The following is a 26,779-nucleotide window of genomic DNA, read 5'->3' as shown; positions in this document are numbered from 1 at the left end:
ATGTTATGTCATGCCACCTGAGTATTTTCAAAGACGCCGCAGTAAAACGAATAAACAGGTGCAAAAAACGATCAAACCATCAAGGTTTTAGGTACTGAAATCTACGAAAATACTAACTTTTTTATATATAACTCCACATGTAAATATTCTTATAACATTTACTTGCTTAGTCCTACATATAAAATTGTTTACTTTTATTTATAAGTACGTGAAAATAATTCTTAAAATGTGGGGTTAGGATAACAGAAAACGCATGTTTTACAAACGCTTTTTTTTAGTTATTATTTTATTTGGGTAAATTTAAATGGTAACAATGAATAAACAAAACATCAAAGATTTAATTTTTGTGCTTACTTTTGTTCTACACCTTTTACTTTTCAAGATTTCTGTACCTAAAAATGCCAGAAATTTCACCATTTCTCGGCCAGGAATATGGCCACCTTAACAAATGCAAATATCTTCACAAAATTTTGAGGTTTGGAGTTCTTTAAGTAGAGGAATTGAAATATGTTCACATTTTGGTTGAAGTTCATAGAGGGCGCTAGCTGCAGTAGATTGGATGGATGTATTAAAAACGACATAACTTTTTTATACTTTAAGGTATCTCATCTTTGATATCAAATTCTTATTTTCCAACTTTTTTTACACAAAAAAGCTACACTTTATAAAACTAGCTCTCTCGCACCGTTTTCGAGATATTTGGCTTTGAAACTTACAATTAATTACAATGAAGTACCTACTTATTATTAATTTAGCGGTGAAGTTTCTTAAGTTTCGACGAAAATCAAATAATTGACATATTCCACTTGTCTTATTGCTGCCATTTGTATGCTACGGTCCATTAAGTATTATTCGTACCTAAAATTACGTCTTAATTTAAATTGTATGTACATAAATGTAAGATGGAATGCCGAGACTTCCGTTTTTGGGGTTACATGAAATCAGTTGTTTATGGAGAAACCATAAAAAACACCTGTTATGAACTTCGGCAGCAGGTTTTAACTGCTGCAAAGTCATTTCGCATTAAGGATTTATACTTTACAACAAGACAGTCTTTTAATATACTCGTTGATAAATGTATATTTTTAAAATCGGTTTAATTGGTTTTTCAAGAACAAAACTATGTGTAAACTGTTTGTCAAAACAAGATTGCAAATTTTAATTTAAAAAACACAAGCTAAAGTACATTATTCATTGTACAATTACCATTTTTTATAAAATAGTTACAATAGTTTATAAAATAAAGTGTACATTTAAGTTTTTTGAACAAAGAAATCATTTTGATGGAGATTAATTAAATCAGTTACACATAATTATTAATGAATTTCAATTTCTGTTGCTTCTGTTGACAAGATAATTTTCTTATTTATTCTTCTTTATTTTTTCATGTAAAAATTTATTATTTTATAGCGGAATGAACATTAGGTACCACAAAAATAGTTATTTTTCCCACTTTTAAGGCAAATTTTCCAATCTTTTTGGCGGACAAGTATATTATTGTGTTATACATTTCAATTATTAGTGAAAAAAATCAAAACCAGATTGCTGGTTATCACCAACCATGTTGTCATTAAGTCGACATCTTCGGGGCGTCGGACTGCAAAAACTTCTCAAGAATTTTGTCGGGCAATAAGATACTTTCATTTCAAATCTTATTACCAAACCCTCCCAGAAAAATCAGCCTGCTGGTTGTCACCAACCATAATGTTACCAAATCGACATATTTGGGGTGGGGGACAAACTCAAAATACCCAACAAATTTTTTGCGGGGATTTAAAAAAATATTTCTTTCATTCAAACTTAAAAAAAAAGTGCTGATCATAACATTCCATGTTTATGCCAGATCGACATGTTTTTCTGAAAATCACGGGAAAACTTACCACTGTTGAATTTTCCTCGTAGTCAAATCTTGGGAGACTCGTCGAACTTTAGCTGCACGCAAAGTTACAGCTTGCTGGTAATCAATTTTTTCTTTGTACGTGGGCCCGTGGACTATCAGTTAAATCGCAAATAATTTTATTCTCGTCATCGTTATTCCCGTTTATAAACCGGCGAGAACGTTACTTTTTGGAATATTTAACATAACTTCTTCGTGAATAGATAACATGTGGTTTTTAATTTCGCGCACGACCCTACTGCATTTTTGATTGCGACGTTGCCCTTTTAAGGGGTACGGAGGTACGTTTAAAGTCTAACGAGAGTTTCTGTAGATTTGCTAGTGATTAAAGTAGTAAGCCTTTAGATTTGGCAACGTTGCACTTGGCTGGCTTTGTTTGGATGCCTAAGCTTGAAAAATACATCGTATGTCACACCTGCGAATTTCAAATAATACGCTACTTCGAGAACTGCGGCGTTGCCGTTGCCGTTGCCGCTATCACGCATATGGAGGTTAAGTTAGTCAATGACAGCAGTTTGAAGGAGAATTATTATAAATTATGTATCTTACATTTTTTTTTTAATTCTGTATTTACTAGGATCAGGTTTCCTCTCTACCTTGCTTTTATTCGATTTTTGGACAAACCACTTTATTTTCGGGTTCCAACTTTGCAAAGACATTTACATCAAGGCATACGACAACTTCTTTGGGTTTTTCTCTCGGAACTTCTTTTGAGTAACTTCCAAGAATGTTCGGATTAAGTTCTACGACGGCTGTAGGATATCCCCTTCCCTCTGAGATCACTACAACTTTAATATTTTCCAATGTAGCTAAACTTGGAATTTCTTCTTTCGAAAGGGAACAAAATTGTTCAGCAGGTTGCACAAAAATATACAGGGTGTTCCTTTAAAAAAAATAAGTTAAGATGGTTTAAACTTGACTAAATTCGGCATTACATTTCTACCACCCTGTATGAAATTAAGTCATTTTGAAAATATGACAGGGAAGCTTAGGGTTTTAGTTATGTCCCTATAAATTTTGTCGTTCTAACTTGATTATTGAAAAATACACATCTTTTTTAATTAGGCAGTTGTGCAGTGAATACAGTACCAGATTAGACAATGGGAGGTTAAAATTTTTACTGTGGCCTCGACTTTTAAATTTAACCAAAAGCGTTACAGAAAAGACCCGATAAAAGCTTTTGAGAGCTAAAACTGCGCCATATCTGGAATGCCCGCAAAAGTTTTTACTAAAAGGCAGTTTTTTTTTTAATTTGTTTGAATTAGCTTTAAAAAAGAGCAAAATTGATAAGATTATTTAAAAATTTTATTCTCGTTCGAACGGTATCAGGGTTCCCTATACCTATCTCTTCTAGTTTTTAAGATATCTACTATTTTTTGTGTAATCACCTAAAATCATGTAATTTCTTACGAGGATAGCTGTGCAATTTTTAGCAAAACTCCAAAACAAAAAATAAACTGTCAATTTGTTCTTAGTGTCTTGCAGTGACAGTTTAATTTAGTGTTTATAAGAAATGGAAAACAATATATATTCAAATGCTGATATTTTAAATTTATTATTCATTCACGTACGTTGCAATGGGATTATAACCAGAACATGTACAGTTTTTAATGGGACATATCCAAATTTGCCACCAATGAGCAGAAAAAGGTTAAGGAAGAATTTTAGCAAATCAACTAGAGTATGGTTGAATTTGTGTAGAATGAATTTTACCAAAACCAATAACTTAGAGTAACGATAATGTAATAAATGTGCTAGTCTATTTTAATGTTCATCCAGAATCCTCAACTCGTGCCGCAGAGTATGATTTAGGCATTTCACGAGCGTCCATTCACAGGATGCTAAGAACTAATGATATACATCCATACAAATTTAAGCTACTTTCTGCTCTTCGTCCGGGTGACGCCGTGCAACGTGTACAATTTTGTGAAATGATGTTAGTGCGATACTAAGAAGATCCACAATTTTTGCAACATATTATATGGACAAACGAGTCAAAATTTACGAGAGAAGGTATTTTTAATAGACATACTACTCATTTGTGGTCATCTGAAAATCCTCATGTTATCCGGGAAAGAAACTTTCAAAATAAAATTAGCGCAAATGTTTTTTGTCTAATTAAAGATAACCAAATTTTTTACCATATCTACGAAGAAAATTTAAATGCCGATAGATATCTCAATACTTTGCAAACGGTTGTGGCAGATTTTCTAGATGATATACCTTTAGACCAACTAAGGAAGTGTTGGTATCAATTAGACGGGGCTCCACCTCACTGTCACAATCAAATCGATCAACAGCTGACTGAAATGTTTGAAGATAGATGGATGAGACGCCTAGGACCGTGGAATTGGACAGTAAGGTCTCCCGACCTCACTCCATTAGATTTTTATGTTTGAGGAGTAATAAAGCAAAAAGTTTATTCTACACCCGTTGCTTCAAAAGAGAATTTGATTCTCTTGAAATTTGATTTGAAATTGTTACATTTAGAAAGAGTTGTTATTTACATAAATTTAACATTTTTTACTTGATTTATTTATTATTAAGTAATGTTAGTACATAGATATGTTATTAATTGTAACTAAAACTAATTTATGTTTTAAAATAATTATTTTTGCAGTATCAAAAAAGCCTAGGTACATAATAAAAAATAAATAAAAATACAAATTTCACTGATACGTAATTTTGATTGAAATTGATACATAATTTTAATAAATTTGTAAATTTTTATGTAGAAGAATTTTATTGTTGGCCACTGTCCTGGGAAATAATAAAAAATAAGACAAATCTACGTTTGTAAAAACAAAATATTAAAAAAAAGTAAATAAAATACAGTCTTATCTGAATCGGTAGATGGATTAAAACAATTTTGTAACTACTAGATTATTTCACCTTTCACCTAAAAATGGTCAAAGCAATTCGCGTTATCACAGAATATAAAATATATTTAATTCTGTAGCGTTATGTAAATTCTAAAATATACAACTCGACCAAGATAAAATTATCTTATCTAACTTGCCGATAAGCAGTTCTTTATTATTTTAGACAATGGAAAGTGGAAAGGTAATTTATCTTATCTGATTACGACTATTCCAACGAATACACTTATTTAAAAATATTGATTTCGTTTCGCAAAAAATAAAATACGTGCTTTACAAACAATTAAATAAATTAGAATCGAATATGTTTAAACTAAATTATAGTTAGGTACTTATTTTCATACAATGTCCAGAGCAAAAGTAAAATATATTTTTTTTTCAGTTAAATATATTCTTTTTCCTCGGATTTTTCCTCGACTGGGACAGTTAGTTTTTGTCCAAGTCCCTTGGCGTTATGTTCGTGAACAAATATATAAAATCCCTGAAATGAAAGTCTCGAAATTATAGTGGTTTGTACCTGATATTAAAATGTATTCAATCCAGGGATTTTGTCTGAAATTACAGTACCAGATCCTTATTTTTTAAATTGGTAGGCAGCGCCATCTCTACGTTAGGACAATCATCACCTAAGTCACAGGTATTACAGTGATCTTCGAGCATATACCACTGGAGGTAGCAGCCATTGCGAACCGTGTGGCTGAGAGTGACAGACAGTATCTCAGTTAATGCTGTCTCATTCTGGCACGCACGCCCTGCGGGAGCCAATAAGCGCGAGCATTCGCTTCTACCCAATCGCGTGCGTGCTAGAGTGAAACTGCATATACTGAGAAACTGTCTGTCTCTCTCACACACTCAGCCACACTTTGCGCAATAGCATGCTACCTCCAGTAGTATATGCTCTAAGGGGCGGAGTTTAAATCTATTCTATTTGGGAAAAAACTTGCAAAGGATGAGTTTCATGCACAATAAAAAGAACATAAACTGAGGAGAATTACTTATTCTCGTTCAGGTATCGTATCGTATTTACACGTTATTTCAATTGCGATAAAAGCTCTGTATCCTTTTTACTTTTTACTTCATTGCGACTGTTCAGCCATTTTATGTATTATGGAAATTATGATAATTCCGTTTTATGGATAATAGCCGTCGTCGTACGCCATAGAACAATGAACATCGTAAAGAGAAAGAACTAGCCGCAAGCCGCAAATCGTATAACCTCTAACTAAACTAAGAGATCGATGTAATGTAAAGTAAATATGAAAATTAAAATATAATTTAACAATTTTTCCGTACTGATGAAGTGACAGAATCTTGCACTAGTAAAAGAAAGTAGGAAAATGACATTTAAAAAAGGTTTGTCCCAAATCCAAACATTTGCTATGTTGATAAAATTGTAAAACTTTACTTTGTAGGTGTTGACCCCAAGGTGTTCCGCGCGATCCAACATGTTAACATGCAGGAGCTGTCCAAATGCACCGAGCAAGAAATCCGCCCTGTGCTGCCTTGCTTGGTTAGGATGGGGCTAATATCACCGCTGGACACTTCTAAAAAGTGCACGAATATGAAGGTTAACATATTAACAATCGTGTCAGGCATGGAACTAGTGAATTCCATAGTCGCTTTGCTGTCTATCGACTTCCACAAGCTGGAGATCGATGTGAAAAAAGAACAACAACTCCGACAGAAAGGTAAGGCATTTCAATAATAATTTTTAGATCTATAGCGGGAATATTTTTAGGAAATACCGTCCAAAACGACTCTATCTTAATCGGAAACTTGTCCAACACCAGCATGGCGTTGGAGTACGAACGCAGCGACATGACCCGCCGCCTCAGCATCTTACTCGGCGAACTCCTATATATACAGTCTCTGATCCAGGAGGGGAACGAAAGCACCTCGGAACAGGACTTTTACATAAAATCGTCCGAGTTGTTCGATAACGATATATTCGCCGAGGAACTGGCCGATATCATCTGCATAGCGATCGCCGAGTTACCGACCACCCTGAACATCACCAACATCACGGAAACTCTGCTCCAAGTCCACAACGGACCTGCTATTATCTGCCGTTTGGTCGCCAACTTCCCCGATTGCTTCAGAGAAGGTACGTCTCATGTTTACTCGCTTATCAACAGGAAGCAGTCAGTTTCTATACCTACGTTGCTTTAACCTCTGCGCTTTTTCTGCCGCCAGTTTGCACCTACCTCATCCAGAGCGGCGAGAAGCAGGAGGAGAACATCTCCAGCGCAGTACGGGCCAACGCCATATCGTTGCTCTGCAAGATGAATCCTTCGCAGGCTCTTACGATCAGAAGTAAGTGCGTGGAATTGTGCAGGATGCCTGCGTTGGCCATCACTTTGTCTCTGGAGCACCTCGACAAGAACGCCAGTACGGACGAGGAGGGCGACATGGTGGCGTTCGTATCGGGATTGCTGCTCGGCAACGACCAAACCATAAGGTAAGCGATGGTTTAGATCAATGCGTGAGATTAGAACGAGATTTGATTCGCTGCGAATTGTAAGAACATTTTTGGATAGAAAGGAATACGAGAGGACTATAAATAAGGGACATTTTTGTAAGGAATGGCATGAGGGGAACGTTATTGCTAGGGAAAAATTATAGTAAATATAGAAATGTTCTCGTAAAAAAAATAAAATACAAACTTTTTGTTTTTGGATTTGTTCTTGACGGAACATTTTTGTAGAGAACGAATTTGGAACGAAATGCACACAAGAACATTCTTGCAGAGAACAAACTGGGAACAAAATGCATAAACCAACATTCTCGTAACAAGCGGTTTTGAGGAAACTGTTCAGTTCATTTTGTTGTTGACTTTTCTTTATGAAAACGTAAATCTCTCGACTTTGTTCTCAAAACGTTCCTCATATTTTGTTCTCAGGGGCAACAAGATGAAACGGTTTCTAATATAGAATGAAGATAATATACATTCTATTTATAGATTTGGCCTTGACTAAACATTTTTGTAGGAAACGAACTTATAATGAAATGCAAACAAGAACATTCTTGCAGAGAACGAACTGGGAACAAAATGCATAAACCAACAATCTCTTAAAGAGCTGTTTTATGGAAACTTCAGTTCATTTTGTTGAAGTGTAAATGTCTTGACTTCGTTTTCTCTGAAAAAGTTCCCCATAATTCGTTCTCTAATAACAAGAGAAAATGGTTTCTAATACAGGACGAAGAATAATATACACATTTTCTGTTTATATTTGTTCTTGACTGTAGGGAACGAACTTGTAAGGAATTGCACATGAGAACGTTCTTGTGGACAACGAACCCGGAACAAAATGTATAAACCAGTGTAATGAGTAGTTTTGTGGAAATTTTTCAGTTTATTTTGTTAACTTTTCTTTATGAAAACAAATTTTTGGACTTCGTTCTCTAAAAATGTTTATCATATTTCGTTCTCGGGAACAGGAAGGAACAAAACAGAACAGTTTCTAAGAAAATAAAAAATAATATATACATTTTGTTTTTCGATTTGGTCTTGACTAAACATTTTTGCAATGAAATGCAGACAAGAACATTCTTGCAAAGAATGGCGAACTGGGAACGAAATAAACAAACAATCTTGTAGAAGCGGTTTTGCGAACATGTTTCAGTTTATTTTGTTATTGACATTTCTTTGTGAAATGTAAAACTTTTGACTTCCTTCTCCATATTTTGTTAGGAACAACAAAACGGAACGGTTTCTAGTACAGCTAATATTACATTTTGAATTTACTTTTCTTCTTTATTAAACATTGTTGTAGGGAAAGAACTTGTTACGAAATGCAAACGAGAACATTCTTGCAGAGAATGAACTGGGAATAAAATGCATAAACCAACGGTCTCGTAAAGAGCTGTTTTGTGGAAACTTCAGTTCATTTTGTTGTTGACTTTATGAAAGTGTAAATGTCTTGACTTTGTTTTCTTTGAAAATGTTCCCCATAATTCGTTCTCATTAATAACAAGAGAAAACAGTTTTTAATACAGCACGAAGAATAATATACACATTTTCTGTTTATATTTGTTTTTGACTGTAGGGAACGAACTTAACGAATTGCACACGAGAACGCACCGGGAACAAAATGTATAAACCAGTGTAATGAGCGGTTTTACGGCATTTTTTCAGTTTATTTTGATAACTTTTCTTTATGAAAATAAATCTTTGGACTTCGTTCTCTAAAAATGTTCATCATATTTCGTTCTCGGGAACAGGAAGGAACAAAACAGAACAGTTTCTAAGAAAATAAAAAATAATATATACATTTTGTTTTTCGATTTGGTCTTGACTAAACATTTTTGCAATGAAATGCAGACAAGAACATTCTTGCAAAGAATGGCGAACTGGGAACGAAATAAACAAACAATCTTGTAGAAGCGGTTTTGCGAACATGTTTCAGTTTATTTTGTTATTGACATTTCTTTGTGAAATGTAAAACTTTTGACTTCCTTCGCCATATTTTGTTAGGAACAACAAAACGGATCGGTTTCTAGTACAGCTAATATTACATTTTGAATTTACTTTTCTTCTTTATTAAACATTGTTGTAGGGAAAGAACTTGTTACAAAATGTACACGAGAACATTCTTGCAGAGAACGAACTGGGAACAAAATACATATACGAACGTTCTTGTAACAAGCGGTTTTGAGAAAACACTTCATTTTGTTGTTTTTTCTTTATAGAAACGTAAATCTCTTGACTTCGTTCTCTCTAAAAACGTTCTTCATACTTCGTTCTCAGAAACGACTAAATAGAACGGTTTCTAGTGCATTTGTTTATTTATTGTCTTCTCGATTTTATTATTAGGGGGACTAAATCCCACAAAAGTTTTCTTTTTTTTTAAATCGGATTGCGTTCTAGAAACTGGATAGCCATGTTCATCCGGACGGGGCAAAAGAGGAAAGGCGAGGTGTCCAGCAACGCCCTGCAGCAGCTTAGGGACGAACTGCTGCGTCGCTTACAGAAAATCATCGGGGCCTCGCCCGAAGGCCAACTGCCCGACAGTCTGGTCGTTCAGGCTTCGGCTTTGCTACGTTTATACTGCTCGTTGAGGGGCATAGCCGCCATCAAGTTAGTTAGCATTTTTTTTATCTACTTTTAAGTTTCGTGAACCCGAATATTTTTCAGATTCCAAGACGAGGAGGTGAATTTGATAGTGCAGCTCCTGACGTCGCACCCCAACCCGACGCCGGCCGGCGTACGTTTCGTGTCCATAGGTCTCTGCATGCTCATCGCGTGCCCGTCGTTGGTGTCGTTACCGGAACACGAGAGAAGGAGCATAGAGTGGGTAAGTGCGGTAAAAATTGTTGGTGCACCACATTTTTTTTTGCCAAAAAAAACGTAATTGTTCGACACGATATTTCACGGCCCGCAGGTGCAGTGGCTGGTGAGGGAGGAGGCCTACTTCGAGTCGGCCAGCGGCGTGACCGCCTCCTTCGGCGAGATGCTTCTCCTCATGGCCATCCACTTCCACAGCAACCAGCTGAGCGCCATCTGCGACCTCGTCTGCTCGACTTTGGGCATGAAGATCGCCATCCGCCACAACAACATGACACGCATGAAGCAGGTGTTCACCCAGGAGATATTCACGGAGCAGGTGGTGACGGCGCACGCCGTCAAGGTGCCCGTCACCAACTCGCTGAGCGCCAACATGACGGGTAGGGCGGAAACGCTACTAAAAGGACTCGTATCGAAGGAAAATATCATATTTCCCGTGCTCTAGGTTTCCTACCGATCCACTGCATCCACCAGCTGTTAAAGTCGAGGGCGTTCGCCAAACACAACGTCAACATCAAGAACTGGATCTACAAGCAGATCTGCACCAGCGTCAGCCCCCTCCACCCCGTCCTGCCCATGCTGGTGGAGGTGTACGTCAACAGCATAGTGCTGCCCAACGCCAAGAACGTCGAGCACACCAACAAGCCGCTGACCGAGAACGAGATCCGTAAGGTACCGTTCGGATCCGCTGTACGTATTTTTTTGTATTATTCGACGGTTTGCGTCTAGGTGTTCCAAAGCTCGATCTTCGGACAGTACTTCGACCAGAAGCAGTCGATATTCACCATGGAGTTCGACGCGAACTCGGAAAACCAGGACGTCGTGGTGGACAACACCAGCCTGACCCCCCAGCTGCTGCTCCTGTACTACCTGCTGCTGTACGAGGACTGCCGCTTGAACAACGCGCACACCTTGGCGTCCAGTGGGAGGAAAATCAAACGGTACACCTCGGAGTTCATGTCGGAACTGCCCATCAAGTACCTGCTGCACCACGCGCAGAAAGATCAGAGCTCCTATTCGGGTAAGTGACTTATTTATTTCACACCTATTGCAAAACTTGAACCGTTTCTATAAATAATGAATATTCAGGCATCTCTCGGAAAGTAGTTCATTTGAATCGTAGGCGCGGATCGTTCGCTGACAGGTTATTTTTTAAGGTGTGCCTACTACTGTGATTTTTACATCCATGTTACTCTGGTTGTAGTTTTTTAGCAGGACTATATGGTTATTTCTGTAGTTCGACATTTACGTGAAGTTGTTGATGTCACTATTACATTTAAAAATAATTAAAATAAACCTACCCTCGAGTCATTTTATTGGTCTTCAAATATGTACATTTGTTAGTGAAAATGCAATATATTTTGCCTTATCAGACGTTATTATCCTAAAACTATGTTAGTTCTTGATTTTACGTGATATATGACGATATAGCTAACAGTTTCAGAGTAATAGCCAATTAGTTATATATTTCCGCCAAAATAATCAGAATTGTGGATTATCGGCATTATACATCGGAATATTACACATTTGAGTTAAAAAATAGGTCATGAAATAAAAATACCCAGTACAGCAGCCGTAAGAATCAGTTCCTTTCTTCAAGCTAACGTTATCGTTTCACGAACACAATATGTTTAACATTTTAACATATTTATCAATTTGAACCGCCTAGCGCAAAGAAGATATGTACAAATAGTCCAGTATACAATGGTAAAAATAGGGTATTACCTCTGAATTCTTGACAAACGCACCGATTTTCATGAAAATTGGTGAGTAAGCTCAGTTCACCCTCCTTTACAAAAGTTACATATCCATAATGTGTGCTTCCATCGTTTTTAGGGGGTGAAAACTACCCCTTCTCGCAAAAAACGTAAAAACCATAGATTGAAGTGTTATGTCAATAGAATAAGCATTCTTTTATGTTTTGAATAATAATTTTTGATTTGTAGCAACATTTCAACCCTTAAAATCCCCTTATGAGGAAAAAAAACAAAAATTAGTTTTCGTGGCTCTGAAATGTTTTCACTGAGCAATAATGAAGAATTGAATATTTTTTACTGTTTATGAAATAATACATGATTTATTGCAACGTTTCAACCCTTAGAAACCGCCCTTATTGCAGGAAGTAAAGCAAAAAATTTTGCTCACATCTTCATAGCATTTTACTCATCACTGTTTATAATATTACTGATGATTCATTGCAATGTTTCAACCCTTAAAAACAACGCTTAATGAGGAATTGAAGAATTTTTACCTGCTTCAAAAGACTCAACGATACATTACTAAATTCAACGAGATTACTTAAAACTCCAAACTTAAATTATGTAATTAGTGAAAGGGAAAATAAAAATTATTTGTGTATTATACAATTATACTTCATTATAAAAAATTTACATATCATCTAAAGAACTATCATCACTCTCGACTTCCTCTGTTTGGACATGTGTGTTTGTGTTTGTGCGTGCATTACGCCTCGGAAACTATCTGAAATTAAGCCATTTACACGATCTGACAATTTTCACTAAATAATACAATTCGTTTTTTCACAATAACTTTTTTAATTTTTAATATTTTTTGTCGCTCCAAAAAGCAATTTGTAGGGAATTGTAAGAGCTACAAATTAACCTTTATAGTTGAAGGGTCTTGAACTCTTCGTTTTCGAGATTTTTAGGTTTTAAGGGCTCAAAGAAGGTGGTCCTTACACGCAAATGCAAACTAAAAAACGTAATATCGCAGGTAATTTTTGCTCTACAGAAAAATTGAAAGATAGCAAAAATATTACTAATAAAAAGACCTTTAATTTTGAACCCTTACATTTTTTACTTATCTTGTTTAGTTTTTAGTTATTTCGAAAAAAAGGAAAATTTTTTAAAAATTAAAAAAATATTTTTTTTCATTATTTCAAACTTTTTTTAATTTAGGCATTCTAAACCAGTCAAACTTGCAGACCCTATTATTAGTACCTAAATAAAGTCAACTGTACATGGATTACGCTTAGTTTCTATTTTTATGGTTCAGCCATAGATTTTATTGTTGATTTTTTCTCCGAAAAAATGAGATGACCATTTTATTTTCATCATAACTCCGCGAGTTTTTGAGCTACGAAATTTTTTCAAAAAGCATTATAAAGGTCTTTCCGAGCACTTTAAAAAAGGTTATATTAATTTTCTTCGAAAAATTAGTTCCTTCGCCATTATTTTACGGTGAAATGTTCGATTTTACTTTCCGAAAAATAAACAATCACATTTAGAGAGTGATAACTCGGTTATTATTACATCTACGGTAATCAACAAAAAATTATTATTATTTATTTATTAGTTATTTCAAAAGCTTTATTTTTGCTTTACATGGGTTTTCCGATAAAACGCAAGGTTTTCGAGTTATTTATAAAAAATGGTTAAAAAACATGCACTTTTTAAATGAAAAATCAACATTTTCAATCTCAAATAACTCGGAAAATATTAACTTTTAGAAAAACCATTATAGAGCATTTTTATTGCGATTAAAACGGGTACCTTCATTGCCACCCCCGAGAAGGGGTGGCATTCACCCCCAGGGTGAAAGCACACATCGGCACTACCTAACTTTTGTTTCTTGATCAATTTTCTACTGACTGTTAAAATTTCACGTCAATCGGTGCACATGTGAAGAATTTGGGCCTAAAAATGGTCATATACTGACCAAAAATGCCTAAAAGATACTAAACAAAATGGATGTCTTGGTTCTAAATTAGTGATGGGACTACTCGAATGAAAATTATCGATTATATCGATTATGAAAATCTCTCGAGATATCTCGAGTGATCATCTAAATTCATTCGATTATTCTTAGACGAATGACGAATGACAGTGGCCACAGCATTACTAACGTCAATCGTCACTCGTCATCACCGAATAACGCAAACGCGCTGCTCGAGCGAGAGCACAGGTGTTTCGATTATTCCAACGCTCTAACGAGCTACAAAACCTCGAGATAAGACGGCCGAGAGGATGGATGAGACAATCGATTATCATCGCATAAAAAAGATATGCAGTATTTTTATGAGTGGCATCGCGCGGTTTTGAAGGGCTGTTTAAAAGGGAGCTTTATTTAGCAAGAATAGAAATTCATATGAATGAAAATAATATAAAAATTATGTTTTCTATAATTTTTTTTTTTTCAAAAACCGAAACAATGGATCTCTTTAGGCGGCGACTACTCATTTTAAACACATGCTGATGAACCACTCAACTGACAACGAAGAAATGCCGCAATACGCGAGTCATTAATTTCGTTTTTTTTCGCATATAATTTTTGGGATAGGTCGGAAATTTTGGAAGTGGACTTTCGATTATATATCATTCGAATGATCATTCGATTATAAAATTAATTCGAAAGGTAACCTCTCGATTATTTAATTCATTCGATTATTCCCATCACTATTCTAAATGCAAACATTGCAAACCCTGTAGATTCCACTAAGGCTTTGCCTTATTCCTTATTCAGGACCTCTAGTTATTTTTGTTTGTCTTCTCAAATCTTCGGTCATCTGTCAAAATAGTTCATTTGAACTACACCTACTGACGTTCTAATTGCGGTAAGGGCGACATCTGTTTTATTAACTTAAAATCACTCTCGCAGGGAAACCATCCGTTTTATGTTTCTTCTTTTTTTTTGTCAGTTCTCTTTAACTGTAAATGAAAATATATAGTTCAATGCTGCGTTACAGCAATAACGTGCTTTTCAGCACACGTATCACTTTACTTTCCCAAGGAAGTTAAAATTAAAGGTTTTAATTTGCCTGTATCTTTATATTAAAATGCCTGACATAGCTACACAACATAAAAAGAGATATGAAACACAAATTACATCACGACATTCAAAATTATGACTTATTTTTCCCTACGAATCTACCAAAAACAGCGCCATCTCTTGCAGATTTTAAAAAGTAGTTCATTTGACGCAGTCGCCTATTGTTTTTAGAGTATGACTATATTATGTTCAAAACAAAATTTGTGTCTATCGTAGGACTTTTCGGCCCCCTCTTGAAGCTGCTGGCCACCCACTTCCCCCACCTCACCCTGGTGGAGGACTGGCTGGACGACATGGCGATTCAACACGAGTTCAAGCCCGTCCATTTGTCTGAGCTCGCAATGGTGGAAGCCTTCAACGAGGTGGAGACGAAGCCGTCGAAATGTGCCAAGCTCCTTCAGACATTGCTGAGGCAGGAAGCCATCGACATCTGGCCCTTCGCCGAGGTCTTCACACAGTTCGCGAGGAACTTCGTGGCGGACAGCGTGCCCAGGTACCTGCAGGACCTCTACAAGGACGTGTGGTTCCGTTTGAACACCGTGCTGCCCAGGAGGCTCTGGGTGTTAACGGTGAAGAATTTAGTGGACGATTTCTCGAGCTTGGCTAGGATAGACGTCGCGGAGGACCCCTTGCAGGTGGACTAAACGACTTTTTAACGCGTCGACATGTTTTTGAAATAAATTGTCGTTTTCAGATTATGCGATGCGACGAGAGGGTGTTTCGTTGTGCTCCGGTCTACGCTGTTGTGTTGAGGGTGCTAAGAGCCAGCCTGGCGTCTTCGAGGAGCCAGCTGCTGCAGCACCTGCACACGCACGTCAGGGTGGACCCGTCCGGGCAGCTGACGAACGAGACCGAACGGGACGAGATGTGTAGGGCTTGCATCGCGGCGCAGGTAAGTGGCTTTGAATTATTTAATGCCCTGATTAATTTCAAATTTATAACATCTTTTTCCCTTTTTTTTGCATTTTGTGACATCGTAAATTAAAAATCGTAATGCAAAGGTGTGTTTAGTAAACAATTTTTTAATATTTATAGTGTGACAAAATACTATAAAAAAAAAAATAACTATTTGTTATCTGGATTTTATGTTTTTTTTTATAATATCTGTTTTTCCCTGTCGTCTTCTTTATTTTTTGTGTATTTCTGAATGATTTTCTTCTTTCTCTTAACTGACGTCACCACGTGCGCTTAAGCTACCAGCATCACTACACTTGACAGTCTTGACACATGTAGAGTAGTTCAAACGTATCGCTTTCTTTCACTTCTTCTTGAAGTTATCGCAAGTTGAAAGTTCAGCGCTAACTTCGCGCGGTGCTGTCAATTGTTATTTTAGGAATCCTAACCTCAAAAAATCGATATCGGTCGCGTTTTTCGTCAAAAATTAGTGTCCCGTGAAAAGTTGCGTCGCAAAATCGGATGGATCGCAAGCACGAAAGGCGGCACAGCGCCCCCGAGCGCCACCGTTACCGCAAAAGACCGCAGTCGAGGTCGCCTCCCCGTAGCGAGAAAAAGCGTAGAAGATCCTCTTCGCCTAGAAACAGAAAGGTGGAGGACTACAGGCATGAATTAACCCGTTTTCTGGACGAACAAGCCGCCGTTAACAAACCTGAGGATTTTTGGAAGTTCCACGCGAAATACCAGGCTCTGCAAGCTCTGAAAAAAACCTCGGAGACCGATAGGAATAAAGCCTTGAACGTAAACTTTATAGAGAACGCCACATTGCTCTACGACAAGCTGCCAGTGTTGGATAGAAACGGCGAGAGAATGCGTATATCGTTCGAGGACTTCAAGGATTTCCTGCTGTCGATCCGAGTGTATCAAGATTTCCAACAGAAGACGAACTTCTCGAAGTTGAAGAAGCTGAAACTAGCCCAGAACGACCTCCCCATCGCGCAGTACAAGAAGGAGATCATCGATAAATTGAGGGACTTCAGGGTGGTGCTTATAGCGGGCGATACGGGTTGCGGCAAGTCCACGCAAGTACCCCAGTACATCTTGGAGGCTGGCTACGACAAAATCGTGTGCACCCAGCCGAGGCGTATCGCCTGCGTCAGCCTGGCGAAGAGGGTGGCTTACGAGACGCTCACGGATTACAAGAACACCGTGGGGTACCAGATCAGGTTCGAGAAGACGAAAAGGGCCGACACGAAGATAATTTTCATGACGGAGGGGTTGCTGCTGCGCCAGGCTTCCGAGCAGGAGACGTTGAATTTGTACGACGTTATTGTTTTGGATGAGGTGCACGAAAGACACCTGCACGGAGACTTCCTTATAGGTAAGTGCGACTTAGTTCGATTTAACTTCTACAACTCATATTTCGTTTAATAACCAACCGGCAATTTACCACAAAATAAATTGAAGGCATAATGAAGTGCCTGTTGCACAAACGAGAGGACTTCAAGCTGATCCTCATGTCTGCCACGATAAACATCAAGCTATTCAGCGACTATTTCGCCGAGGAGAACGTCCAGGTGGTCGAAGTGCCGGGACGACTGTACCCCATCGAGGTGCAATACAAGCCGATAATAAAAGACCCGTACGAGAGGAAGAGGGACAAATTCGACTGCGGCCCCTACCTGCAGATCTTGCAGATGATCGACGAAAAGTATCCGCCCCATCAGAAGGGGGACGTGCTGATATTCCTCAACGGGTTCTCGGAAATATCGACCCTGGCAGACGCTGTAACGGAGTACGGCCAGTATAAGAACAATTGGATAGTCTTGCCGTTGCACAGCACCCTCTCGTTGGAGGAGCAAGACAAGGTATGCCCGATTTAAGTCTTAAGTTTTGTGTATTGTAGGCGGGATGCATTTTAGGTGTTCGATTACCCGCCGGACGGCGTCAGGAAGTGCATTATATCGACGAATATAGCGGAGACTTCGGTGACGATCGACGGCATAAGGTTCGTCATCGACTCGGGGAAGGTGAACAGGATGACGTATAATACGCAGATGGGCGTGAACAAGCTCAGCGAGGCTAACATATCTCAGGATAGCGCCAAGCAAAGAGCAGGTGAGTGTTTCTTGTGGGTGGGCGGAAAAGATGGTTTTTAATGCGAAACGTTGCGACAAGTTCGATTTTTTTTTCAACTCGCACGTTTCCAGGCAGAGCGGGTCGTACCGGACCCGGTGTATGCTTCCGCATGTATTCCGAGGAGGACTTCAAGAATTTCGAGGCTTTCACGCCCGCCGAGATACACCTGGTACCGTTGGACTCGTTGCTGCTTCACATGATATCTCTCGGACTCGCCGACATAGCCAATTTCCCTTTCATCGAGAAACCCGCAGCTAAAAGCCTTGAAGAAGGCCTGGAAAAGTTGAAGTTCACCGGCGCCTTGGAGCTAGAAAGGGAATGCTTGGCCCTAACGCCGCTCGGAGACGCCTTGAGTCAACTCCCAGTCGACTTATCTATCGGTACGATCAGTATAGACTCGTTTTTTCCAACTTAAACCTAACATTTATCCTATTCACAGGTAAGATGCTTATAATGTCGACGGTATTCGGTAACGTCAACTCGGTACTGGCCCTAGCGTCGCTGCTGAGCGTTCAGAGTCCCCTGACGCAGGCCGCTCACCGCAACTCCCAAGCCCAGGACCTGCGGAAGCCTCTGGAGTCGAGCCACGGCGATCCCACGACGCTGCTCAACTTCTACAAGGAGTGGCTGTCGGTGAAACAAGACTCGGCGCCCGTTCAGTCGCGTTCCGGCCACCACCGGACGGAGAACTCGAAGACGTGGGCCCGCAAGCGTTGCCTCGAGGAGCAGAGGTTCTACGAGGCGACGAAGCTGTCGGAACAGTTCAGGGATATTCTCTGCGAGGCCGATCTGCTGGCGAAAGTGGCGGAGAGCGAGCTGAGCAGCGGCGAGAGGGCGATCAGGCACGGCGAGCTGAAGCGGCTGAAGTCGATGCGGTACGAGCTGAAGAACGAGAGCAAGGCGAGGACGAGGAAACGGTTGAAGTTCGAGATGTACGGCGCGCCGGAGGACGAGGCGGGGGGGAGGAGCGACATCAGGGACGTGGAGTTCCGCATAGCGAACGACTTTAAAAGGTAAGCGAGTGGAATTTTTTAAATTAATCGAGAATATTTTTCAAATAACTCCAAAACTCAAAAAAAAAACACCTTTTAATTTAAATAAGTCTGGCCATTGCTTTTATTCACACGAACCATCATTCGGCTATCATCGTGCGTGCTGTTAGAAGCGAGCGTTATCTCCGAATTATTTCACTGCCATTTTTTGTGATTATGTAACTCCCCAGTTCCGACACTGAAATTATGTAGTGTATCGTTTTAAATAGCTTTCCAGTTATTTTAGAGAGTTCAAACAAATTTTTCTTGAAGAATCCTCTCGCTTTGTTGTCGAGTACCAAAGAAAACCCAAACGAAGCCACTATATTTCACTTTAGATTGCAGAAATTGCTCAACGAAGCATCGCCAGACAGCCACAAGGACCTCATGATGCTCAAGCTCATCCTGACGAGCGGCCTGTATCCCCAGATAGCCGTCGAGGACGAGCACAACTCCTCCAAGACCGTCTCGGAAAAGTTGTACCACACCAAAACCAAGAACTACGTGTTTCTGAGGCCGACGAGCTATTTCGCTACCAACCCGGAGGTACTGGAGCTGCACAACGACGATATCGAGGTGCCCCCGCCGGGTTACTTCAGCAGGCGCCCGATCAGCAGGAAACACCAAGTTCTGGTCTACCAGAGCATATTAGAAACGAAGAAGGTGTACCTGGTTAACACCATGAGGATGCCGGCAGTGCAGACGTTGATGCTCTTCGGGAAGACCGTCGCCACGAACGCTACCCTTACCAAGTTTGTGTTCGACGATTTCCTGATGATCGACGCGCCGTACTTCGGTCAAGGTACAACAATTTACCCGGTCGTTTTCGTTGGTAACCCGTTAATCTCTGTTTCAGGCAAAACCCTGCTGCAACGCGCCGTGTCGCTCCGGAAAAAATGGAAGACGAAGCTGGAAGCGAAGCTCAGGGACCCCTCGAGCAGCAGCGAGATCGATAGGAAGGAGACATTCTATTTTATGCGGGATCTGGTCGATTTCATGCAGTCCGAGGTCAGCTACAACGTGAAACGCCTCCTGCCCGCCGACCTGAAGGAAATATACTCCCGCGATGTCGATTTCTACGACGTCGAGAAGCTGAACAGCAATCCCTTCGACCCGGACTATCCCGTCACTAAAAACGCTCGGTTGGGGGGCGTGAACGTTACGGAGAACGTCGTTTATAATTGTCTCTTGCAGGAGGAGTGGGCGTGCGTTATCGAGGGGGAGATAAGCACGACGCCTTTCGAGTGTGGTCGTTGCGGGAGAACCAAGCTGGGTTGCACGGTTTTCGGGATTATGCAGCACGAAAGCAAGTGCGGTGCTAGCGTTAAAGTGGAAAACGAAGAAGGCGAGAAAAGCGAAGAGAAAACGGTGAAGGTGAAGGCAAATTCGAAGCAGTATCGTTGCGAAGTGTGCAGGAAGGACTTGTGCTTGACGCCCATCGATATTTTGAAGCATAAAAAGAGTTGTAAATAAAGAATTGGTAACAGGGTTTGTTTTTTAATTCGTGCGGGGTTCTGGAACGAAGTTTTTGAGGTTATAACGGGATGTTTGTGGAGTGCAAATAATTATCCGTTATTTGTTTCCTCTCGGTTTCAAAGCATGACTTTACTGTGTACAATTTTTTGATTTGGGCGTCAATTTACGTTGGAGTTCAATTTTGTGCACAAAATTTACAGTGGTATCTTTTTAAATTCATTTATTCACTGATAAAATTAGTTTATGATGAAAAACGTTAATTTTTCATTCCCTATTTGAAAGTAGAGCTGTTCTCGTTACAGTGTCCAAATTTTTGTGTTATTTTCAAATGGAGTTCAATTTTGTGCACAAAATTTACAGTGGTCTCTTTTTAAAATCACTTATTGAAAAATTTAGTTTCAGATTAAAAACATTCAGTTTTTCATCCCATTGTCAAACTAGAGTCCAAATTTGTGTCATTTTCAACTGGAGTTCAATTTTGTGTGTAAAATTTACAGTACTATCTTTTTAAATTCATTTATTCATTGATAAAATTAGTTTCTGATGAAAAACGTTAATTTTTCATTCCCTATTTCAAAGTAGAACTGTTCTCGATACAATGTCCAAATTTGTGTGTTATTTTCAACTGGAGTTCAATATTGTGCACAAAATTTACAGTGGTCCCTTCTTAAATTCACTTATTTATTAAAAATTTTGGTTTCTGATTAAAAACATTCAGTTTTTCATCCCATTCTCAAAGAGTCCAAATTTGTATCATTTTCAACTGGAGTTCAATTTTGTGCGCACAATTTACAGTGATGTCTTTTTAAATTCATTTATTCATTGATAAAATTAGTTTTTGATGAACAACATTAATTTTTCATTCCCTATTTCAAAGCAGAGCTTGTATCTTTACAATGTCCAAATTTGTGTCATTTTAAAACGGAGGTCAGTTTTGTGCACAAAATTTACAGTGGTGTCTGTTTAAATTAATTTATTCATTGATAAAATTAGTTTCTGATGAAAACATAAATTTTTCATTCCCTATTTCAAAATAGAGCTGTTCTCGTTACAATATCCAAATTTGTGTCATTGCCTATTTCAAAGTAGAGCTGTTTTCGTTACAATGCCCATATTTGTGTATTATTTTCAACTGGAGTTCAATTTTGTGCACAAAATTTACAGTAGTATATTTTTAAATTCATTTATTCATTGCTAAAATTAGTTTCTAATTAAAAACATTAATTTGTCATTCCCTATTTCAAAGTAGATCTTGTCCCTTTACAATGTCCAAATTTGTGTGTCATTTTCAAACGCAGGTCAATTTTGTGCGCAAAATTTACAGTAGTATCTTTTTAAATTCATTTATTCATTGCTAAAATTAGTTTCTGATTAAAAACATTAATTTTTCATTCCCTATTTCAAAGTAGAGCTGTTCTCACTACACTGCCCAAATTTGTATGTTATTTTCAAACGCAGGTCAATTTTGTGCGCAAAATTTACAGTAGTATCTTTTTAAATTCATTTATTCATTGCTAAAATTAGTTTATGATTAAAAACATTAATTTTTCATTCTCTATTTCAAAGTAGAGCTGTTTTCATTACACTGCCCAAATTTGTATGTTATTTTCAACTGGAGTTCAATTTTGTGCACAAAATTTACAGTGTTGTCTTTTTAAATTCACTTATTATTGAAAAATTTAGTTTCTGATTAAAAACATTCATTTTTTCATCCCATTCTCAAACTAGATTCCAAATTTGTGTGTCATTTTCAACGAGTTCAGTTTTGTGCACAAAATTTACAATAGTATCTTTTTAAATTCCTTTATTTATTGTTAAAATTATTTTCTGATTAAAAACATTAATTTTTTAATCCCTATTTCAAAGTAGAGCTTGTCTTTTTACTGTATCCAAATTTGTGTCATTTTCAAACGGAGGTCAATTTTGTACACGAAATTTACAATAGTGTATTTTTAAAATTAGTTTCTTATTAAAAACATAAATTTTTTCATCCCTTTTTCAAAGCAGAGCTCTTCCATCTACAATGTCCAAATTTGTGTCATTTTCAATTTGAGTTCAATTTTGTGCGCAAAATTTACAGTAAAGTTTCATTTTTGAAATTCATTTACTCGAAAAATTCACTTTTTCATCTCGTTTTGAAAGTAGAGCTGTTCACTTTACATTGTTTAGATTTGTGCGTCAATTTCACTTGAAATTCAATTTTGTGCTCCAAATTTACGGTAATTATCTTTGAGATTCACCTATATAATAAAAAAACTAGTTTTTTTCCTCTCGTTTTCAAAGTAAAGCTTTTCCATTTACAATTTTCGGATTTGTGTCACAATTTCACATTGAAGTTCCATTTTGTGCGCAAGATTACCGCTGTAAATCTTTTAAAATTCACTTAAGTAATGACGAAATTAAATTTTTTCAAGGTAAAACTTTTTTCCTTTACAATGCGTAGATTTGTGCGTCAAACTGAATTTTTTTTTAAATCCGCATTCTCTATTATTTCTCGACTTGCCGTTTATTCAGTTTCCGCTCGCCGTTGAGTTGTCATTAACCCCGGCCCTAAATATTTTTCAGACATTTTCGTTGCAGGAATCCGCAGCGGTGCAAATGCTGCTCGAAACCTGTCTGGAGACGCCCGAGGACAGGGTCAAGCCGGGCAGGCAGTGGGCGCTGCAGGAGGTACGGTCCCTGGTGTGCAGCTACCTCCACCAAGCGTTCATAGCCGACACGACGCTGTGCAAGCTGGTGCACTTCCAGGTGAGTGGGATCCTCTATAATCGTTTACCGGAAAATGTAAATTGAATTTGTAAAGTCTGTTTTACAAACCCATGCGCAAGTGCAAGCGTACACTAGTGCATAGTATAAATGAGGTTGATAAAGTAATTTTTCTTTACTGTATTACTTGTATTAACAACTATTACTTAAATCGGGACCATAATTATACAGAAATCACCCGTTGAGCTTTAGAAACAGTTGTCTGGTGAGATATAACCTACAAAGCATATGTCATTGCTATTTTGTTTCTACTAGCACATGTGCCTACTGGCAAATTAGTAGGTCATTTGTATCAGTGCCAGTAGACATAAGTAGCAATGACGTTTAATTGCAGTAGTGCGAAAGTTTCCTCTTCGCACCGTACACAATGATTAAATTTAATTAAAAAATTGGTGTTATAGACGTATCCTTGCGAACTGCTAGAGATTGTTGTCCGTGGCGTGCCGTCCATGCACATCTGCCTGGACTTCCTGCAGGAACTGATGCAACAACCCAGCTTGGTCAAGCAGATATTCGGGATACAGTTGCTGTCCCACGTCAGCCTGCAATATGCCTTACCGAAGAGCCTCAACCTGTGCGTTATGGCTCTAAACTTGCTCTACGCCTTACTCGGAGGTAATTTATTATTTTTTTTAAATGTTTCTTAGGCGTAACAGAAATTTTTCCCTCCCAGGCGTGTCCAGCGGCCAACGAGTGAAACTCTTCAAGCCCGTCCTGCCCGCTCTAGTGAGGATCAGCGAGGCCTTCCCACCGCTCACCGACGACATCATCAACCTGATCATGCAGCTAGCGAGGGTGTGCGAGTCCCAGGCGGCGCTCGCCTCCCACTTCGACGCTCACCTCGGTAAGGGGCTGGAGATCGCGTCGCAGGAGAGCGTGGAGTTGTGCGAGCTGACGCAGAAGACGTTTACGGAAATCCTGGATAAGGCCGTGCTGAGGGCCAAGGTGTACAGGCAGGAGTAGGCCGTCGCCTGAAGATGCGCGGCGCGTTAGTGAAATCGGCGTCAAGTTTTTTCTTTTTTGAAGTAATTGATTGGTTTTTTAAGATTATTTTGTACTTTATTTTAAAAATATGTACATAGTTAATATTAACGTTTGAAAAAATAGTGTCTATTTTTTTTTTACAATTGCATGCTGTCCAAATCCTTTAACGCTTCTTCGGATTTTTTCTGTGCCTCCGAAGATGCGTCCTTGTCTGCCGTGGGGAGTTTCGAGGTGTTGGTTTCTGCCGGTTTGGGCTTCGGCCCGCTAGTTTGCCTGATTTTGTCCTCTAGGTGGACGAGGGCTTTGTCGATTTCGATCGTTTTGCTCTTGTTTTTGACGTTGATCTGAAAAAAAAACATCTGGATAGAGAAGAGTCGAAATCAAATGCAAAGTTGTTAAACTTTATCCGATATGGTCGATTCCGTTTTACCTCTTTTATATAATTTTTTTCAAGATTTTCAACACATATAACATCGCTTTTAGATTTTCAATTGTTTTTGTGCGATAAAAGACCTGCAAACTATTTCGTTTCAGATTTTCCAGTCCGGTGACGTATTTACGAAAGTTTGTTCATTTGAACTACTTTTTCAGAAACTAAACAAACAGTTTTAATTTACTATTCGTTAATAAAATGAGATGTATTATTTTTGGAGTTTTGTTACGATTAAATTCAATGCACTGTAAACTCGCACTTAAGCGACTAACCGCTATTATTGGCCATTGTTGGCACTGGCAATTTAGCAACTTAATAAACAGAGCAGGAATCAATCGAGAATCCCAATAAAACACGACAAAAAAGTAAGAATTATGCGGCTTATTGACTGGATTCTACACATCTTATATAGAAACGGTACTTACGTTTTTTAAATCGGTTTTGACGGCTTTCGCCTTGGCCTTGAGCTTCAAACTCTTGGCTCCGGCGACTTTAAAGACGCTGTTGGCCTTCTTCTTGTTCTTCCCCATCGCTCCCTGAAAAAGAGGTTGTTTTCAAACCTTTATGCGACAGTCGCCCGTTCGAGAAACTGACGATAGGGCAAACGACTCACCTCTAACTCGCCGTTTCTCCGTCCCAGACTCCGAACCTTCCTCCAACTTCCTCTTGTTGCCAACGCGACCCGACAGGATATCCCTGTCTAACCGTACCGTGACTCTCATCATTTCTTTCATCGAACTGACGGTTCTCACCCTGAAAACTTCCAAAATCCTTTCGCTGACGTCAAAACCGAAACTTCGTTGAACGAGATCCTTCGCGATAGAGACATAATCTTCACCTTTGGTGAAACAGTACACAAGCACCACGGGGGAGACGGTTAAGTCCACGAGATCGTCATCTTCGAACAGCCCCACGAAGCAGTCTAGAAACTCCACCGCCGCGGCGGGTAGATTCATCGTCACGTAAACGTTTTCTTTGTTCTTTAGGTGGATCGGTAACTTTTTCTTGAAATCGTTTTTTATAAAATCCCGCCCGTCTTTGTTGTAAGCCCTGAAATACTTCTCGTCTATTTTGTTGGCTTTGGCGTTGAATTCTAACCACTTGAACGACTCGGGGTTCAGGTCGTTGGCGTAAACGTGACACTTCTTCTTGGCGCAGGGCAAAGCGAAAGGCCCCACGCCGGCGAAAACGTCGAACAGCACGTCGCTCGCCTTCAGCCTCTCCACGATCCTCACGTGCTCCGTGCAGAGCCTGGAGTTCCAGTATACTGCGGAAAAGTCGAATTTGAATGTGCAGTTGTTTTCCTTGACCGTCGTCAGCATGTCGTCCTCCCCTTTCAGCACTTCCATCTGGAAGTTGCGGTACGTGTTGTCGATGGCATTAGTCTTGTTCACTACCGATCTACACCCTGGGATTTTATCGAAAAGCACTTCGCCGATCAGCTCCTTGTACGGCAAGAGGTGCTCCCGCAGGTTTACGTGTACGATGTGGCCTATTTTCGTGAAACTCGACAAGCCTAAAACCGTGAAAACGTGTAAATTCACCACTCGCACCACTTACCAGAGCACCTACCTTCTTTATCGGGTGGCAGCACTGCTTTTAAGACGGTCTCCGCATTAAAGTTGTCATACTTCAACGTAACGTCTCTACTCTTCAAATTCGATTCCTCTACTGACACATCCTTCAAAGCGCTCTGCGTTTTGGGGGGGAAATCGCTCCAAGCAGCCACATTTTGCGGGTTCAGAAATATGATTGTCGTGTTTTCATCCTCGTGTTGAACCGGCTTAAAGTTGTCGAGTTTCAGCAGGTACTTTCTTATTAAGGGAAGCACCAAAGCAGGTTTGACGTCTGTCAGTGACAGGTACGCGATGTTAAGGGTCTTTTGGAACAAGTCTTTATCTAACTTTGTTATACCACGCACCGATTCTGGAGGTTTCAAAATGTTGGTCATTTCGGCCATTGCTCCAATTAGAGAAGTTGGAAGAAGTTTGCGGAGAATGAGAAACATAAAATGTCTACAACGAAAGCTAAATAAAAGATATACGTACTTTAAAACGGCAATTCGAACACGTCTGCTAATTGCGTGCTAAAATTTGAGGTTATGTTACCGAAATAGCTCGTCTTCTTCTTCATTTGAAATGAACCAAATGAACTACTAGATCTTGGATGAAACTGTCAAAAGACAAAGTTGTCACTGCACAAAATCAA

General features: G+C 39.0%; 3 protein-coding genes across 4 annotated transcripts; 2 read left to right on the top strand and 1 right to left on the bottom strand.

The window, feature by feature from the left end:
• The first annotated feature begins 5,983 nt into the window (after positions 1 to 5,983).
• Positions 5,984 to 24,247, top strand: LOC108912384 (integrator complex subunit 2). 2 transcript variants are annotated; one of them, XM_018717586.2, is made up of 14 exons: positions 5,984 to 6,129; positions 6,189 to 6,464; positions 6,515 to 6,880; positions 6,970 to 7,234; positions 9,644 to 9,853; positions 9,911 to 10,070; positions 10,158 to 10,440; positions 10,506 to 10,732; positions 10,790 to 11,081; positions 15,065 to 15,483; positions 15,543 to 15,740; positions 22,969 to 23,136; positions 23,556 to 23,769; positions 23,828 to 24,247. In XM_018717586.2, the coding sequence occupies exons 1-14, from the start codon at positions 6,114 to 6,116 to the stop codon at positions 24,115 to 24,117; spliced, it is 3,384 nt and encodes a 1,127-aa protein (XP_018573102.1). In that variant the 5' UTR covers positions 5,984 to 6,113; the 3' UTR covers positions 24,118 to 24,247. The 2 variants fall into 2 exon arrangements, with proteins under 2 accessions (XP_018573102.1, XP_018573101.1); XM_018717585.2 differs by having other exon boundaries at positions 22,954 to 23,136.
• On the top strand, positions 16,019 to 22,980 carry LOC108912382 (probable ATP-dependent RNA helicase DHX34). The gene is made up of 7 exons (XM_018717584.2): positions 16,019 to 17,123; positions 17,210 to 17,610; positions 17,665 to 17,860; positions 17,953 to 18,261; positions 18,321 to 18,894; positions 19,251 to 19,714; positions 19,769 to 22,980. Exons 1-7 carry the CDS (start codon positions 16,265 to 16,267, stop codon positions 20,383 to 20,385), a joined length of 3,420 nt encoding a protein of 1,139 aa, XP_018573100.1. The 5' UTR covers positions 16,019 to 16,264; the 3' UTR covers positions 20,386 to 22,980.
• Positions 24,248 to 24,388: 141 nt separating the features above from the next.
• On the bottom strand, positions 24,389 to 26,610 carry LOC108912385 (tRNA (guanine(37)-N1)-methyltransferase). Its single transcript, XM_018717587.1, has 4 exons — positions 26,144 to 26,610; positions 25,185 to 26,087; positions 24,997 to 25,107; positions 24,389 to 24,482 (listed from the first exon to the last, which is right to left on the bottom strand). The coding sequence occupies exons 1-3, from the start codon at positions 26,577 to 26,579 to the stop codon at positions 25,064 to 25,066; spliced, it is 1,383 nt and encodes a 460-aa protein (XP_018573103.1). The 5' UTR covers positions 26,580 to 26,610; the 3' UTR covers positions 24,389 to 24,482; positions 24,997 to 25,063.
• Between the last annotated feature and the right edge of the window lie 169 nt (positions 26,611 to 26,779).

This window comes from Anoplophora glabripennis, unplaced genomic scaffold, assembly GCF_000390285.2.
Source record: "Anoplophora glabripennis isolate ALB-LARVAE unplaced genomic scaffold, Agla_2.0 scaffold987, whole genome shotgun sequence".
NCBI classification, from domain to species: Eukaryota; Metazoa; Arthropoda; class Insecta; order Coleoptera; family Cerambycidae; genus Anoplophora; species Anoplophora glabripennis.
This window is presented reverse-complemented; position numbering and strand designations above follow the sequence as displayed.

Bases quoted from the DNA above. Each gene is read 5' to 3' on its own strand.
- LOC108912385 (XM_018717587.1), bottom strand. From the start codon at position 26,579: ATGTTTCTCATTCTCCGCAAACTTCTTCCAACTTCTCTAATTGGAGCA. The intron at 26,088-26,143 runs GTAGGTGCTCTG...TCACGGTTTTAG, and splicing joins GCTGCCACCCGATAAAGAAG to GCTTGTCGAGTTTCACGAAA. The intron at 25,108-25,184 runs GTGAGTCGTTTG...CCTCTTTTTCAG, and splicing joins GGAGAAACGGCGAGTTAGAG to GGAGCGATGGGGAAGAACAA.
- LOC108912382 (XM_018717584.2), top strand. From the start codon at position 16,265: ATGGATCGCAAGCACGAAAGGCGGCACAGCGCCCCCGAGCGCCACCGT. The intron at 17,861-17,952 runs GTGAGTGTTTCT...GCACGTTTCCAG, and splicing joins TAGCGCCAAGCAAAGAGCAG to GCAGAGCGGGTCGTACCGGA. The intron at 18,895-19,250 runs GTAAGCGAGTGG...ATTTCACTTTAG, and splicing joins ATAGCGAACGACTTTAAAAG to ATTGCAGAAATTGCTCAACG.
- LOC108912384 (XM_018717585.2), top strand. The intron at 7,235-9,643 runs GTAAGCGATGGT...ATTGCGTTCTAG, and splicing joins GGCAACGACCAAACCATAAG to AAACTGGATAGCCATGTTCA. The intron at 10,733-10,789 runs GTACCGTTCGGA...GTTTGCGTCTAG, and splicing joins CCGAGAACGAGATCCGTAAG to GTGTTCCAAAGCTCGATCTT.